At 34.6% G+C, this 16,813-nt stretch overlaps 7 protein-coding genes and 3 pseudogenes across 10 annotated transcripts, besides 1 other annotated feature; 5 read left to right on the top strand and 5 right to left on the bottom strand.

Annotated features, from left to right (window-relative positions):
- Positions 1-16,813: part of a mobile genetic element that runs on past both edges of the window.
- Positions 1,862-2,272, top strand: TVAGG3_0675190 (protein of unknown function, DUF4106 family; the record flags this gene model as incomplete). Its single annotated transcript, XM_051242545.1, has 1 exon — positions 1,862-2,272. One exon carries the CDS (start codon positions 1,862-1,864, stop codon positions 2,270-2,272), a length of 411 nt encoding a protein of 136 aa, XP_051089132.1.
- On the top strand, positions 2,649-3,185 carry TVAGG3_0675180 (protein of unknown function, DUF4106 family; the record flags this gene model as incomplete). The annotated part of the gene is made up of 1 exon (XM_051242544.1): positions 2,649-3,185. The coding sequence occupies one exon, from the start codon at positions 2,649-2,651 to the stop codon at positions 3,183-3,185; it is 537 nt and encodes a 178-aa protein (XP_051089131.1).
- On the top strand, positions 3,592-3,975 carry TVAGG3_0675170 (uncharacterized protein; the record flags this gene model as incomplete). The annotated part of the gene is made up of 1 exon (XM_051242543.1): positions 3,592-3,975. The coding sequence occupies one exon, from the start codon at positions 3,592-3,594 to the stop codon at positions 3,973-3,975; it is 384 nt and encodes a 127-aa protein (XP_051089130.1).
- On the top strand, positions 4,006-4,875 carry TVAGG3_0675160 (annotated as a pseudogene). Its single transcript has one exon. A coding segment is annotated over exon 1 (870 nt).
- TVAGG3_0675150 lies at positions 7,492-8,322 on the bottom strand (annotated as a pseudogene). The gene has a single exon. A coding segment is annotated over exon 1 (831 nt).
- On the bottom strand, positions 10,770-11,684 carry TVAGG3_0675140 (organellar and viral DNA polymerase type B; the record flags this gene model as incomplete). The annotated part of the gene is made up of 1 exon (XM_001303635.1): positions 10,770-11,684. The coding sequence occupies one exon, from the start codon at positions 11,682-11,684 to the stop codon at positions 10,770-10,772; it is 915 nt and encodes a 304-aa protein (XP_001303636.1).
- On the bottom strand, positions 14,249-14,667 carry TVAGG3_0675130 (annotated as a pseudogene). The gene has a single exon. A coding segment is annotated over exon 1 (419 nt).
- Positions 14,850-15,002, bottom strand: TVAGG3_0675120 (uncharacterized protein; the record flags this gene model as incomplete). Its single annotated transcript, XM_051242542.1, has 1 exon — positions 14,850-15,002. One exon carries the CDS (start codon positions 15,000-15,002, stop codon positions 14,850-14,852), a length of 153 nt encoding a protein of 50 aa, XP_051089129.1.
- On the bottom strand, positions 15,022-15,423 carry TVAGG3_0675110 (uncharacterized protein; the record flags this gene model as incomplete). Its single annotated transcript, XM_051242541.1, has 1 exon — positions 15,022-15,423. One exon carries the CDS (start codon positions 15,421-15,423, stop codon positions 15,022-15,024), a length of 402 nt encoding a protein of 133 aa, XP_051089128.1.
- Positions 15,994-16,401, top strand: TVAGG3_0675100 (uncharacterized protein; the record flags this gene model as incomplete). The annotated part of the gene is made up of 1 exon (XM_051242540.1): positions 15,994-16,401. The coding sequence occupies one exon, from the start codon at positions 15,994-15,996 to the stop codon at positions 16,399-16,401; it is 408 nt and encodes a 135-aa protein (XP_051089127.1).

Raw genomic sequence — 16,813 nt, 5'->3', positions numbered from 1 at the left:
AAACTTACTTTGCAGACAATGAACTGAGAAGGGATGAATATTTAAGAAAACTCAAATGGACAGTACCAAATGAAATGTTAGTATTGAAAAACATGTTCCTTGACAAAATAAAACCAACTACAGAAATAAATGACGCAAGACTGAAACGTTGGGTAAAAGCTTTCCCATTCACAAAAGATATTATTGGTAACATGGAAAGAAAACCAGAATGGCTACAAAAACATATATTTGGAAACGAGCTTATTCCATATGGACAAGCTCTGTTTGAAGAGCTTGAACCGGAAACTCAGGAAAGAGTCATGCAAACAATAAGCGAAGACTCAAATACAAACTATGACAAAATCTTTCTAGGATATAGGTTACCTGAGATGGGCGACCAGAGCCCAAAGGCAAAAAGGACATGGGAAATTTGCAACATACTAGGTGAACATGAGGCAAAGATGCAACAACTTGAAGCAGAGGGCAAGTTACCAAAAGCGACACCAAAGAAGAAGAGAAGAGTAGAACAAAGTGAAAGTAGTGAAGAAGTAACTTCATCTAGTGAAAGTAGTGGCAATGAAGGAAAAAGAAGAGTTAAAAACTCAGTCAGGAAGAAAGTAAAGCTTGGTCCACGTGGGTTTTATTATGACTCATAAATCCAACTATTCTATATTTTTACCCATATGAAATGTACGCCGCTCAGAATATAACGCCAACAGTTTTGGATGCCATGAACGGAAACGTTTCCGAATGGTATAACGAATGCGACAATGCCATTAGAAGGTCAGAAATAGTTCCTGGAACTTACGAATATACAACTGCTGTTTCTTATGGAAACGTAGGTGAGTTTGGAGAAGGTTCTTCAACAACAGTAGATATTGCTTGCGACAGGTTTCATTATTTCTATTGACAACTCATTCTTATACGTGGAACAAGACATTGAAATAAAACCTTCTGCCAAGTTGTCTGACAAGAAAGGTTGCAATGGTATTTTCTATGTCGGATACCAATATGCTCCAGAAGTTTTCATGGGATATAAGATATATTCTAACTCTGACTTAGTTCAAACAGTAACATGGGCAAACTATGAATGGTTCGCTTTGAGAAACTCAGTACAACCACAAGCTAGAGAACAAACAGACCATATGCAACTATTGAGAAAATAAGAAGACTTGACCCTAACGTTCCAGGAGTTTATGTTAACCTTTCTGGACAAACTGCAGCAGCAGTAACTAAAGTAAAACTGAAACTTAGAGTTCCTTTGTCATCTTTCCTCATCTTCAGGTTTTTAAGATACTTGCCAAACTGGGCAGGAAAAATTTCTATTGAACTTACTCCAAGCAAAAATAACTTAGTCATTGCACCAACACAAGACCCATTCACTATTACAGACGTAGAGGGAACAAATAAAACGTCATTCGCCGACTTTTGCAAAGACAAAGTTGACTTAGACTTTGGTTTCTCAAACCTCAACACTGAAGTAAACTATTATTTCAATGCTGCTGGAACTGCTTGGGACCCAGTTAAGTTCACATGCGAACAGTTTGAATGCAAGAGAATAGAAAGCAGACTTGCAGTCTATATGTTGGACCCAGATATTTCAAATGCTTTAGCTGCCAAATATATTGCAGTTCCACTTATGTTCCCTATACACCAAATATCTGTCAAAGACTTTGCAGGTGAAGTTGGAAACCAAAGTGCTGACCCAGGTGCAAGAACAGATATTGCTTTAACAACTGCAATGAAACATGCAGATACTATGTTTGTACTGTTCAGACGAACTATAAATGACTATTCTTGTTTCTACAACCCCGGTATTAAATATCATATAAACATAGATGGCAAATATTATCCAAGAGAAGAATATTCTACAGTTGAGGATATGAGGTCATACAACTTGACATTAGATGCTATGAACTTTAACAACAACTTCACAACAACCATTAACCCTGAAATGCAAAGTTCTATTATGCCATATGTGAAAGTATGGACCCATACAGGAGGTCAAAAAACTCAATATACAAATGGAGACCGTTCAAACTTTTGGCTTGGCATTCCATTTGCTGACTCAGAAGACTTTATGGGTGGTATTTCAACTGTTGGTACAGTTCAAATACAATATACTGGTGACAGAGACGGTCCAGATGAATTGAAAGCAAAGAAGTTTACAAAACCAATAGCACTTTTCACGGAAGATGCTCTTTTGAAGATTCGTTCGATGAAACCTGCTGGGGCTCCTCAGATTGGCATAACGACAGCTTCCATCGAGCAGATTTTGGCAGCAGGTCAGTAAGTTGTTCTTGAACTGACTTCTCTCCGTCAAATATTGACAGTACGCCAGTTTTGACATAATATTGTATTATAAACTTACCTTTAGAAATATCTGTAAGTTTTGAAGTTATATTTTTGTCTGCTTCAAGAACTTTCACCATTTCAGTTATACCAACTTTCTTTGCTTTATGAAAATATTTTGGTTCAGCAAAGACTGCTATTCTATAACATTTTCCATTGTTTGTATAAAGAACTATTCTGTCAATGTATTTGTATTGTTTGTGTGTGTAAACTTTGTTTTGCTTCAATTCGAAGAGATACTCAAATACGTCCATCTTTTTATTCTAAGTAAAATGTCATTTCCGAAAAATAGAAGCGTAAGTGTTTCAAAAGGTTTAATGGCGGTGGCAGATGTGAAGTTAAATTCACCAACTCAAACAAACAGTCAAAGTGTTGTTGTCAATGTCAAAGACAGAGATGTTGAAGTGGGGAAACCATACGAAGACCAAGATGGTATAACAATAGTTCCTGTAAAAGAACAACCAACATACCCTGAAGTTAGCAGAGACTTAAGTTCTGTTGCAGATATTCGAAACGACTACCAACAACTGAAAGACAAACTTCAAACTCAGGAGAAGATTTGTCAAGCTTTAGGTATAATGTTAAACTTGGTCGAACACAACCCTGTAAAAGTGAACTCATATGTCATTGCACCTCATGAAGTTTTGAAAGAACTATTGAAACTTTTGACAGAGGCAGACGATATAAACATCAAAGAAATAGAACCCGACGTTAGTTGCTGTGGTGTTTCATATAATGTCATTGACAAGATATACGTTATGAAAGGAGGTGAAACGTTGAACTTAAAATATAGTTTCCCAGACGTTATAAAAATATTTGACGACCACAACATTTCATTAAAATTTATTTGCTAAGTAAATGGCAGAAGACACAATGGTTTATACTATTACGACTAAAAACCCTGAGTCATATAATTCTATAACAACAAACTTACAAAGTCCTCAAGGACGATATTGTAAACTAACCTTAAACACAATGACGACTAAAGCTGTTTTGCTCTTTTGACACCAGAAGATTTTATTGTTGTGAATGGTAAAAAATACTCCTTTGAAGATACTTACTCAGATATACCACCAACAGGTTTTTGACTTATTTAATACTTTAAGTACGGGTGTAACATGTGCTGCAACTAGAGCAGGTTTCATTATGTTTGGATGTCCGACTGAGTTTACTATAAACAATATGAGCTATAATACAAAACTTATATCTGGTTTTTACTACCAACAGTTTCCTATAACAGGAAAAGGTGTCATACAAGGAATGTCTGTTCCATTGACTTTAAGTACACCTATTTTATATATTGTTTCAAACTTAGGTTCAAAGTGTTATTCGAATGTCGACAGAAACTACTATGACCAAAAGATACTTATGCGTATAAATAACACATTCTCTGCTGGTTTGCCTATTGTTCATTCGAATGCAGAGTTTTCAGCTTTAGTAAACTCAAACACTTTAGCAAACATAAACTTAACCTTAGTTGACGCAAACTTTGTTCCTGTAAAACTTTTATGTCCTATGTATTTGTCAATGACGGCAGAAAGTTTCGAATTGGAAGATGCAACTGGTGAAAGTATTGTATTACAAGAACAACTTCAACAACAAATAGCTCAAGAACAACAAATGCAACAAATAGCTCAAGAATAAAAAAAATATTTTTTTTTTTTTTTTTTAAAAATGTACAGAATAGATGTTTCAGATTTTTATGACTTCCAAACATTCAGAAATATGTGTCCATTTCGAGACTATAACAAAGCAGTCGAGAATTTGAAACGTTTAGTCATTTATGTCGACTCTGCCCCAGAATGTTATGTTATGAAAGAATGGGATGTAGTCTTTAACAAACCTAAAGCGACAATAGTTTCAGAACAAGAATGTAAACAGAAACTTAAGAAAATAAAAGTCGTACAAGTTGGCATGAAGATGTTAGATGCTTGGGATATCTTATTGTCAAACTTGAAGATTTTTCAGTTCGTGGTATAAAGTTTTATACACCTTCTCCAAACTTCTATTCTATCTTCACTGGATATAAATATGAACAAGTAGAATGGAAAGAAAATATTATAGAAGCTTGGTTAGACCATGTCAAAGAAATTATATGCAATGGAAACGAAAAGGTTTATGAGTATATCTTATGTTGGTTTGCAAACATCTTACAACATCCAAGTGCTAAAAATGAAACTGCTCTCATTATAATTGGAAAACAAGGAACAGGTAAGAACACATTCTTTACAGATATCTTATGCAAACTGTTAGAGGCTATTCGAACCCGAATATGACAAACTTAGAAAACATCTGCGGTAAATTTAACTCTTCAATAGAGAATATGAAACTTATAGTATGTAACGAACTTCAAAGTATAGATACAACAAAAGTTTTGAACTCAGATGCTTTGAAGAGTCTTATAACAGACAAAGTTGGAGTTGTTGAAAGAAAATATAAAGACCAAAGAGTTTGTGAAAATGTTGCAAACTTCATTATGGTTTCAAACAATGCTGTTCCGATGAAGTTAGAAAGTTCTGACAGAAGATATGTAGTTGTCAGAACGTCAGATTCTCATATGCAAGATACAGAATATTTTGACGACTTTAGCAGAAACTTTGACATCTGACTTTTACAACCACTTGTTCTCATATTTTATGACATTAGATATTTCAAAGTTCAATCCAAGACAAATTCCACATACCGAAGAGAGACAAACATTGTTAGAAGCAAACAAGAGTGTATATGAACTGTTCATAGATGAAACTGACTTTGTGTCATTAGATGAAAGGTCATTGTACGATTCGTATAAACAATATTGTCAAGAATATGGTTATATGACAGCGTCTAAACGAACATTCTTGGCAAATGTCAAAAGTCTTTTAGACGTACAGAATGGTGTATATACAAAGAAAATTTTTATGAGTAAATTTAAAAAAAAAATATTTTTTATCCGATAGAAAAGATGAAAATTCATCTCAGTAAACAAGTACATGTCAGACTTAAAGAAGAACTAGACCCATTCACATATTGAATGTTTACTTCTACCATTTTGAAAAGTCTACCATTGACAAAGTTTGGAACATCGAACCAGTTAAGTTTGCTATTGTGACTAAAAATGGTGCGAAATTTGAAGACTTAGACATAGAAGGTTTGTTAACAGTCAAAGAAAGTTTTGACAGAAGGTTCTCAAACCTTAAAGAAGGCAAAGCAACAAACTTGTTATACCTTATGAACAAAGAAAGCAGACGACTATGAATATTATGAGTCTAAAGTTGTAGAAGTATCAGTAAATTGGGTTAAAAAGATTTAGAGTCTAAGCCAGTGTTTACTCCTAAAGAGAAGAGAACATTGACATTGACCCAGAAATGTTCTAAAAATAAAATTTTATTTTTACATGTCAAATTTCTTTTTCTGGCTCTGGTCTTTCTTCTCTTCTTCTACTTTCTTTTCTTTCTTTTCTCTCTTCTTCTTTTCTGGATTATGTCAAACTTCTCAGAACCATATTTTTTGTAAAAGTTCTTTGTCCTTTAATAGCTCTTCTATTCTGTTTTCTATTTCATCTTCAAGAACAGTGCATGTGTCTTCTTTGCATTCTAAGAATTTTTGGACTTCATCTCTCCAAGACGTCATCTCTGTCAACAAGTCTGTCATTGACAAACTTAAAGACTTCTCTGCTTAATGTTTTATGGTTCTTGTCATATTCCCAGAAACAGAACTTTAGAACAAATTCACCTTTCTTGTTTACACTATGTAAGATTTTATGGTCGACAGATGTTTTGCTGTCGAAAAGCTTGTCTCGATATATAGATAGCGAAATCGCTAGACATTTTCTAAAAGATAAAAAATTTTAATTTTTCTAAAAATATGTTAGAAAAAAAGTTTGCTGACATTGACAAAAAAATTTGAGAATGTTTTAAATAAGAACAAAGGAAGTTGGAAAATGCTCAGATAAAACCCATACATGACAAGTTCTTATTTGCTCAGAATGGTATAAAACAGGTCTAATTGCACCACCTGGGTCGGTAAGACTTTCACTTATTTAAAATGGCTGCACAACAACAAGAACTAGATGAGAAGAACCCATTCTATGAGTTAGTTGTTATTTGTAGTACTTCTGGTCAATTTGACCAAACCGTCAATTCGTTCAAAGATATTATAAAGAAGTCTAAGTTAGTATGTATAAAAGACTCTGAGTTGTTAGATTGGATAAAGAAGTACAAAGAAGAGTTTTGAAGTATAATGCTATAAATGAGTATGTCAATTCGAAGTTTAAAGACCCAAATGAGGAAATGCAGAGAATATTAGAGAAGAAACACTTCAGAAACAACAGAAAGAGATAGAATACATTTCGAAGAAATTGCAATCTTACGATTGGAAGACTTACCCTCATAGATGTCTTCTTATCTTAGATGACTTTGCTTCTCACCCTTTGTTAAAGAACAGAGAACAAGACATGTGTCGAATTCTTAAGAAGCTCAGACACTTTAACATTTCAGTTTCATTTGTGTACAGACAGCCAAGAGTTTAAGTAAGGATGTAAAGAGAATACTTACTGATATATATACTTTTCCCCGGATTGTCCGAAGACGATTTCATGGAACTTATGAAAGAGTCCATGGCAGGTAAGTTTGACAGACATGAACTATGGGAGAAGTACAAAGTCATACAAGACCCTCATACTTCTTTCAGAATTCATATCTACGCAAACAAAGTTCAAATTGTAAAAAGTCAAGCGTAAAAAATGTAAGTGTTTAGTCTTAGTAAGTCTGTTGTGTGGCTGGGGCTGTCGGTTCTTCTGGCTTTGGAATGGACTCGGTTGGTGTACGTCGGACATTCGTTGTGTCCTGTCGGAAGGAAAAACTTTTCCTGTTGGAAGGAAAAACTTTTCCTGTTCGGAAGGAAAACTTTTTCTGTCGGAAGGAAAAACTTTTTCTGAAGTTCGACCAAAAAGTTCTCAATTTTCGAAAATTGAATGGTTTACGGAACGGACAACTGGAAAAATTTTTCCTGTTGGAAGGAAAATTTTTTCCTGTTCGAAGGAAGAACTTGGAATGCCAGAAGGAAATTTTTTTCCTGTCGGAAGGAAGGACTCGGAATGCCAGAAGGATTTGACAAGGCAATTTACCTTATAGAGCTACCTGAGCCATCTGAAGTCAAGCTTGAAAAATAAAGAGTGCATTACCCTACTTGTTTTGAAGTTGTCAAAAATACTCTGTTATTTTTTCCTTTAACAATGGCAAATCTTCTTTGAAGGTAAGTATTGTACAACCTTTAATATCATATGTGTTTTGAGGTAACGTATCTTGAACTATTTGTTTCACATCTTCATTTGGTGTCATTGAAATCGGTAAGTTTTCGCGATAGAAACCAATTTCTGTCAGATTTGTTAAATCTTAGCAAGGTCGTAAAAGCTTTTGTTGTTTCTTCTGACTAAATGCAACATAACCATATCTCTGTCTTCTTCATTTCCATCTCTTCAGTATAAATCATATACTTATAGTTCTTTTCCTTTCCTTTTGGTACCGAACGTGGTATTCTTTTCTGAAGGCTTTTGTCTTTTGCTTCAATGACTTCATCTTTTGCATGAAGTTTCTTTTCCATCTCTTCACGTTCTTGTCTATGAATTTCGTCAAGAAGTCTGTAAATATACCAAGCATAACGAGGCGAAGCCCACATTGCAACAGCATTTACAAGAAGTCTATGTACATACCAGCCTCTCAAACCATTTGGCAAATTTTCACGATTTTCGTACGGAATCTCGACCCTAGGTTTTTCGAGGGTCGCAAACATATGAGGAAATTCTTCTAAAAGTTCTTTTGTCTGTTGGTTTTCAAACCAATGATATGCTTGCTTTGTAGAACGAAGAGCATTCAAAATACTTTGCATTTGGTACATATCGTCTTTGACCGAACGAATGAGACGTAACTGTTTGTTAAACTGAACCCACTCGTATTCTTCATTTATGGCTTCATGAACGATAGCAGTTGTTGTGTTCTCTGTTGTTGACATATCTGTCTTTACATTCCGGATAAAAAAAATATTTTATAAAAAACTAACTTTATTTCCTGACTTTCACAAAAGACCAAAAATAAACGCTTTACATGTATTTTTCAGCAACTTCGTCAAATAATTTTATAGCTTTATCTATCTCATCTACTTCAAACGTTTCTTTACCTTTTATGGGAGCACCATACATTTTCTCAAACTTTTCAAGTAGTTCTGTTTCAGCAGCTCTCATATCGTTAACAAACACAACCTTGACTCTATTGACTGTACTGTCATATCTTTGAGTTATATTATATGTTCTTCCTATCTTATATCTTTTTGTGTTGAAGTCCTTCGGTTTCTGAACGATGTAAAGTAAGCCTTCACTGCAACGTTCCGTATCGAATGAACCATATGTTATGAAGTTATATCCAACAACTGGGTCTAACCATAACAAAACTATTGGTATAAGACTTTTGTCTATAAGATATGCTCTTGTTCCATAGAATCTTACCGATATCATAAGCTCAGGATTTCTTGTCAAAATTTTCTGAGTAGAAGCAATTCTAACCCAGTCCTTCGGTTTCTTTCCAGATGGAGATATAATGTCTGACAAAGAATATTTGTTGTATTTCTTTGAGTATCTTACGTTTAAATCACCTATTCTAACCATTTTGGTGTCATTGTCTATCTTTCTAACTGTTTCAAACTCAACCTTTAACATTTTCTGTTTCTTACATACAAGATAAAAAAAATATTTTATAAAAAACTAACGTTATTTTTTCTATCTTGTATAAAAGGTATGATTTCAGGGATTTTTTTTACGAAGTGTCAAAGTTCACTTGGTAAAAAATAACAGTTATATAATGAAATTTGGTCATTTTTTTACGATTTTCATGAGTTTTGGCGACTGGGGTTTTGTCCCTACTCGCTGTTTTTTACGATTTTCATGAGTTTTGGCGACCCTCGAAAAACCTAGGGTCGCTGTTCTTCACGATTTTCATAGAGTTTTGGCGACTACGTTTTTGTCCCTACTCGCTGTTCTTCACTGTTTTCAGAAAAAAGTCTGTCTCGCTGTTCTTCGCTCAAAAGTTCTTGTGTGCTTTGGTTTTTGAACCAATGTCTGTATGTTTGGTTTCTGAACGATGTAAAGTAAGCCTTCACTGCAACTGCATTTACTAATAGTCTATGTACATACCAACCTCTTAAATTTATTGGCAAATTTTTACGATTTTCGTACGGAATCTCTATCCTCGGTTTTTCGAGGGTAGCAAACATATGAGGAAACTCATGAAATTTGGTCATTTTTTTACGATTTTCATGAGTTTTAGGCGACCCCGAAAAAAGTCTGGGTCGCTGTTCTTCACTATTTTCATAGAGTTTTAGGCGAGTAAGATTTTCTATCTTGTATAAAAGATATGATTTCAGGGATTTTTTTTACGAAGTGTCAAAGTTCACTTGGTAAAAAATAACAGTTATATAATGAAATTTGGTCATTTTTTTCGGCAAAAATATATTTTAGGTGAAGAGGTGAGATCTAACCTGTTTTCTCACCTCTTTTTTCACCTCTTGAATTTTCATGAGGGTAGAAATGAGGGTCACCAGGTCACCAGGTCACCAGGTAATTTAACTTCTCTTAAAATTACTGACAACATGACATTTTGACAACAGTCCAGGAAATAAACTTCATCGTATATGTTTTGTCATGACTTCTTCATCGTAATGAGTGTAAATGTTTTGTCAAACATGAGTGTAAATGAACCAAAAATATATTTTAGGTGAAGAGGTGAGATCTAACCTCTTTTCTCACCTCTTTTTTCACCCCATATGTCCTTACTGAAAAAGTATGTGTTCCATATGCCATTTTACTCAGAATTTTATACAGAATTCAATAAAAATATATTTTAGGTGAAGAGGTGAGATCTAACCTGTTTTCTCACCTCTTTTTTCACCTCTTTTTTCACCCGTTGAATTTTCATGAATTTCCTTAAGATAGAAGGAAATCGTCAGCAGTTGGATAGTTTTTAGGTGCTACCATGTTACCATGTGCTACCAGGTAAACTAACTTCTTTTAAAAAATGAGACAACATGACATTTTGACAACAGTCGGGAAAATGTCAAGACTTCTTCATCGTAACGATTGTAAATGAACCAAAAATATATTTTAGGTGAAGAGGTGAGATCTAACCTCTTTTCTCACCTCTTTTTTCACCCCATATGTCCTTACTGAAAAAGTATGTGTTCCATATGCCATTTTACTCAGATTTTTATACAGAATTCAATAAAAATATATTTTAGGTGAAGAGGTGAGATCTAACCTCTTTTCTCACCCCATATGTCCTTACTGAAAAAGTATGTGTTCCATAGGTCATTTTACTCAGAATTTTGTTGCTGAATTCAATAAAAATATATTTTAGGTGAAGAGGTGAGATCTAACCTCTTTTCTCACCTCTTTTTTCACCCCAGTTATTTTACAAGCGTTTTACATGAATTGTACGATGTATATTTGAAATTCTAAACAATTTTGTGGCTTCGATTTCTTCTTTTAGTACATCGAATGTTTTCACAATGCCGAATGTTTCTTTATATTTCTTCTTGACATCTGAAAGAAGGAAATCGTCAGCTGTTGGATAGTTTTTGTTCAGAAATTCTAACATGTCCATTTTATTTTCTGCTGGTTTCTCTGCTTCTTTCTTTAAGTCAGCATAGTCGTTTCGCATACGTTCTATCTCTTTGACGGAGTAGTTATATTTCCTCATTGCTGCTTTACATTTAGAACATTGTGGGTTCATTTTAGCATTGTACATTGAAATTTGTCCTGCAAGTACAACTATAGCGTCAAGGGTTTTCTTTAAATCTGAAGCAGTTGGTTTTATTTGTTCGTTCCATACTTTACCTCTTCTATCTTTATCTCTTATCTGCCATACACATTCAGCAACTAACGAAACAAAGTTGTCGTAGGTCTTAAATTCTTCAGATTTATATATGTCAGAAACATTCTTATATACCATATCGCAGTCTTTGTCCATGACTTTGTGGTTGCAATGAAATCCAAGAAACTCATAGTTAACCTTACGTATGAACTTCTTTATTTCTACCGAGTCAGTTGGTTTCACTTCTATTTCTTCAAATTCTGGAATAGTAAGCTTTTGTTGTTGGATTTCAGGCAATTTGGGTAAATGGTCGATGAGGTCCTCTATTTCATAAAGATATTGTTCATTTGTTTCATCTTTTGCAGTGCAATCTAAATCTCCTTGGAGAAGTTCTTGCTTTATCTTCTGGATTTCTGTCTCAAAAGTATATGAAGAAGGAATGAAGCTTTTCATTTCTACTAACATTGAAGTTGGGTTCATAACTAAAGAGTTTGGTGAAGTTGTTGCTAACATGTTCTTACAATAAAAATAAAAAATATTTTTTTAAAAATACTAACTCACTTTTTTTTATCTTAAGGAAATTCATGAAAATTCAAGAGGGTGAAAAATTAGGTGAAAAAAACGGGTGAGATCTCACCTCTTCACCTAAAATATATTTTTGCTGAAAAATGACCAAATTTCATGAGTTTTGGTTGAAAGAATACGGTGGAGCCAAAAGTGGCTCGACCTCAAAACAAGCATTTTGTGAAGAATATAGCAACAGTCTGAATTCTGGCGGTTGGTTTTTATACAAAATTCAACGGGTGAAAAATTAGGTGAGATCTAACCTCTTCACCTAAAATATATTTTTGGTTCATTTACACTCGTTACGATGAAGAAGTCTTGACATTTTCCCGACTGTTGTCAAAATGTCATGTTGTCTCATTTTTTAAAAGAAGTTAGTTTACCTGGTGACACATGGTTACCCGGTGACATGGTGACCCCTTCAGTAAACATCTCATTTTAACTCACTTTTTTTCTATCTTAAGGAATTTCATGAAAATTCAAGAGGGTGAAAAAAGAGGTGAAAAAACAGGTGAGAAAACGGGTGAGATCTAACCTCTTCACCTAAAATATATTTTTGGTTCATTTACACTCGTTACGATGAAGAAGTCTTGACATTTTCCCGACTGTTGTCAAAATGTCATGTTGTCTCATTTTTTAAAAGAAGTTAGTTTACCTGGTGACACATGGTTACCCGGTGACATGGTGACCCCTTCAGTAAACATCTCATTTTAACTCACTTTTTTTCTATCTTAAGGAATTTCATGAAAATTCAAGAGGGTGAAAAAACAGGTGAAAAAACAGGTGAAAAAAGAGGTGAGATCTAACCTCTTCACCTAAACTTTATTTTTCAATACTTTTTCAGCACTTTTCCGTAGTTATATATGAAAGACAATTCGAGATAAAAGTCATAGTACAATGGAACAATATGTTGCACACCATTTGTTGTGAACCAAACTTGAAAGTCAGAGAAACTGTTACTAGGTGGTTCGTAGAATTTAGAAGCAAAGTCATAAAAGTCCTTACCAATACATAGAAAACTATTGTTGCTTGAACTGAAACTTGCATGACACATAACATTTTGAGGGTCAAACACGTTTCTATAAACTGTCAAATCTGCTGGTGGAAGTATAAATTTAAATGGACCATCTGTGGTAATGGTTCGTTCTGGTTTAGTAACCGAAAAATTGTGCCCAAGAACGTTTGTCTACTCCCCAAAATAAAAACTCTGTATCTCTTGGAGGGTTAATTTCAATCTTTTGAAGTGAAACGGTGGAGTTCATCTTGTCATATTCTAGTTTCAGATAGTATGTTCCATTTAGTAAAGAGTCGTATTTTTCTTGAAATTCCCAATAATATTTGTTCATTTGAGTTTGAAAGTCATTTAGAGTTTTCTCAAGACTTTCGTCTGAACGAACTGTAAAGATTCTCATTTCGTCAAATTTGTCTATTAGACCATCAGAACCTTTATACTGCCCATGAAAATATACTGCGAACATAAATGCGTTAGTTCTATTTGAAAACAAAACTCTTCTAAATCCTATTGCCTTTGCATCTGAAGGACTTTGAAGCCAACGAATTGGATAGTCAAACCTGTATGCTCGGGATGAAATTTCTTCATCTGAAATAGTCCTACCAGCATTTGTAAAGATATAGTCTAACGGTTTTGTATCTGTTACTTTTGTTCTTTGTTTTTCAACCTGAAGCATTTAATATATGTAAAAATATATTGTTTTAAAATGGTATGCCATTTCATATTTCTCATCTAACAAACAAGTTTCCCAACGGTCCAGCATGTTGTCTGACTGCTTGAGGGTTAGGTTGGTACCATTCGAACTTGACACTTGCAATTCCTTCAATTGCATTCAAAATGTCTGAGTCGGAGTCAACCATTTGTTCTCTCTTTGTAGTCTTGAAAGCGTCAAGAAGCATTGCAGCTGTTGTGACATTGCCATATGCATAGTAAATGTGACCATCCAAATCTGTTATGGTCAATCTGAGATTGTGTCCTTTCTTATTTCCGTCTTGAATTGCAGCAAGTACTCCCATGAAGCCTTCTTTGTTCTTCCTTCGTCAAAGTTTACTGTAAAGGTTCGACCAGATGTAATTTGACTTCTAACTTCACGGTACTTCTCATATGCATATCTTGTTCTTTCCATGGGAGCATGTGTGTCTTCACCTTTTCCTTTTTTCCTTCTCAAAGGATGCAATTGTTCGTCATGTTTCCAGTAGAATCTGGCAAAGCCGTCGTGTCCTTCAACTTGAGGTTCACTAACTCGAAAGGCATGTCCATAAGACGTTCTTCTTCTAACCTCTCTAGTCTGTTTGGATTTTGCACGTGCTGTTTCCAAATCCATTTCGTAGCGAAGACCAGACAATTTGTCATAGACTTTTATGGGTCTTCCCTTCTTATATTTAAAATTCTTCGAAACTCTCCAACCATATCTTTGCAACTCTGCTTTTATTCTAGCAGATTTTCTATCCATTCTATATGGGGGCATTTTTATAAAAATAAAAAAATATTTTTTTTCTCTTTACTTTACATAACCGCCTGCTGCCATAAGTCTTTGACGCCAACCCATACAGCTAATGAAGGTTGACTTGGTTTAGTTTGGAAACTAAACTTTGGTTTTGGTTTATCTTCAGTTTTTGGTTTTTCTTCTTCTATCGGTTTTTCGTCACTTTTCGGTTCCTCTGACTTTACTTCACTTGCAGGAACAGTTGTGTCGTCAACATCTTCATAAATATCATATGCCATTTGTTTTTGTTTTCCTTTCAACTTTTTGTGTTTGTTGTAAAGTTTAGAATATTTCGACTCTAAGTCAATGAGATGTTCTATAATGAACTGTTGGTCAGTGAAGTAAACTTTTCCATCTGTTGTCTCGAAAGCTCCTTCAGACTTCAATATTTTATTTGTGAGAGTCTGTTTCTTTTTTGAGATACTAGCCGTTCCATTTTTATGAAAAGTGACTTTGTAGTTAGGGTTTGTATTTCCAGATCTGGCACTTTCTATTATTGAATTTTTCTCTTCATCTGTAAGTTCTTTGACAGGTTTTGACAATGTTCTGAACTTTTTGTTTGTGGTGTCAAATCTACCGTTTCAACTTCTTCGGTCATTTCATCTCAGTAAAAATTTTAGTTTGGTTTGTTTTCAACTGGTTGTTTAGGTTTTTTAAGTCGGTCTAAAACTTCCTGAGGTATAGGAAGAACTTGACAAACACGTGGTGTAACTGCTGGAAGCCGACAAATCCATCTTGAACCCATTTGTCTCAATGCTGTATTGTTCATTTCATCTCAGTAAAAAATTTTACATTCCCCACGTTTGAGGCGGTTGAGGTTGGTTATTGTTTACCCACTGTTGTGCATGGTTATATCCTCTGTTAAAGAATCTTTCACCTTGGTCCATATAGTGTCCTGCTTGGTTATAGTAGTCATTTGCTTTGTTATAATAGTTTCCTGCTTGTCTTCCTACATTGTCCATCCATCCTTGAACTTTTCCTCTTGTTTCAGGATTTGGAATAAGATTTGTTGCATCTCGTGCTACATCCCAACCTTTCTGTACAGTTTGTATAATAGGTTGTGCTTTCTCTTTAAGTATACCTAATGTACTCAAAATCTTCCTTCCAACTCCAAATACACCTCTGGCTATTGTTCCCACTGCGGGTAAAAATCTAGATGCGACTCCTGCTAATGCGCCAAATAAACCCATTTCTTATGGGTTAAAAAATGACGAATCCAAACAAGGACCCCTATGTTTCTAAGGCAACAAAAAAAGCACTCATGATAAAAATCTTTAGTTCAACACCAAATGCTTGGTTTATGGATATCTTGGAAAACATTCCGAGAGTTAGAACAGATGGACCACCATACTGGTTAATATTTGTTGGTCAAAAACACAAGATACTGTGAAGCCATACCATTACAGTCCAAAGCTATTTTAGATATCTTAGCAGCTTTGACAATATTCGTTGACAAATACCATCCAACAAAACTGACATCTGACTGTGAAAGTTCTTTCAAATCAGATGATGTAAAAAACTATCTGCGTTCAAAAAATGTAAACCAATATTTCATTGTCGACCAAAACCATTCTGCTCTTGGTGTCATTGACGGTTGTATAAAAATGTTAAGAGACTTAAACCAACCACAAGGTGGTGAAGCAAATGAAATGTCATATGACGACAAATATAGACACTTCTCCATGGCAAAGATGAGACAAGTTTTAAATATTTACAATAGCCGTAAACAAAAAGGTTTGGGAAACCACTCCCCCGAAGAAATGAAAAACAACCCTGACTTAGAGAAAGACTATATATTTAATAATTTAGTCAAAAGAGACAAACAAGAAAGAATGCCGGGCTTCAAACTTCAGAAAGGTGACAAAGTAAAAATAGAAATACCTAAACGCGACCCATATGAAAATACTATTGACTATGACAACAATGGGAACCCGACAGGTACTCACATTCGTGTTCGTAAAAATAGAAGAAAGTATACAAGAGAATATTATGAAGTTTTAGGCAAACATGGCAAAATGTACACACTGCAAGCAGAAGATAAAACTACTATTGTCAGACCTCGTTTCAAACTTGTCAAAGTTCAAGGTGGTATACTTTCAAAGACAGTTCCTAACAAATATAAGACAACTCCTGACGAATATGCTAAAGAAGTTGAAAATGACGACTAAGCAATTCTATACCATGCGTAAACTGTCATGTAAGGTGGCATGTAGTCTTTACTTTGTCCCGTTGTTTGCGTATATCCTGAAACGAAATGTGTATGGTTTCCTTCTCCCTGAGTGTCACTCCAGTAGCAATTTATAGCAAACTTAACGTCGTCTTTAACATCATATCCTTTACCTTTTGTCATTCCTGACCAATCCCAATATCTATGCTTATGCCAACCTGCTTGAGATGTACTTAAATCTATGTAGTGACTGTGTGCAGGTAAATTTTCACCTGAAATCGTTTTACTTCCACCTGTTTCCTTTGAAGAGTTTGCACAATACAAAAACCTGTCGACTATTTGTTCCCATGCACCAACACCAAACATTACTTGAGGACCTCTTGCTTCCATAGATGTATAAATAGAACCTACTG

Source organism: Trichomonas vaginalis, chromosome III, assembly GCF_026262505.1.
Source record: "Trichomonas vaginalis G3 chromosome III, whole genome shotgun sequence".
In the NCBI taxonomy this organism is placed as follows: Eukaryota; Parabasalia; order Trichomonadida; family Trichomonadidae; genus Trichomonas; species Trichomonas vaginalis.
The sequence above is the reverse complement of the archived record's forward strand: the minus strand, read 5'-3'. Positions and strand labels throughout refer to the sequence as shown.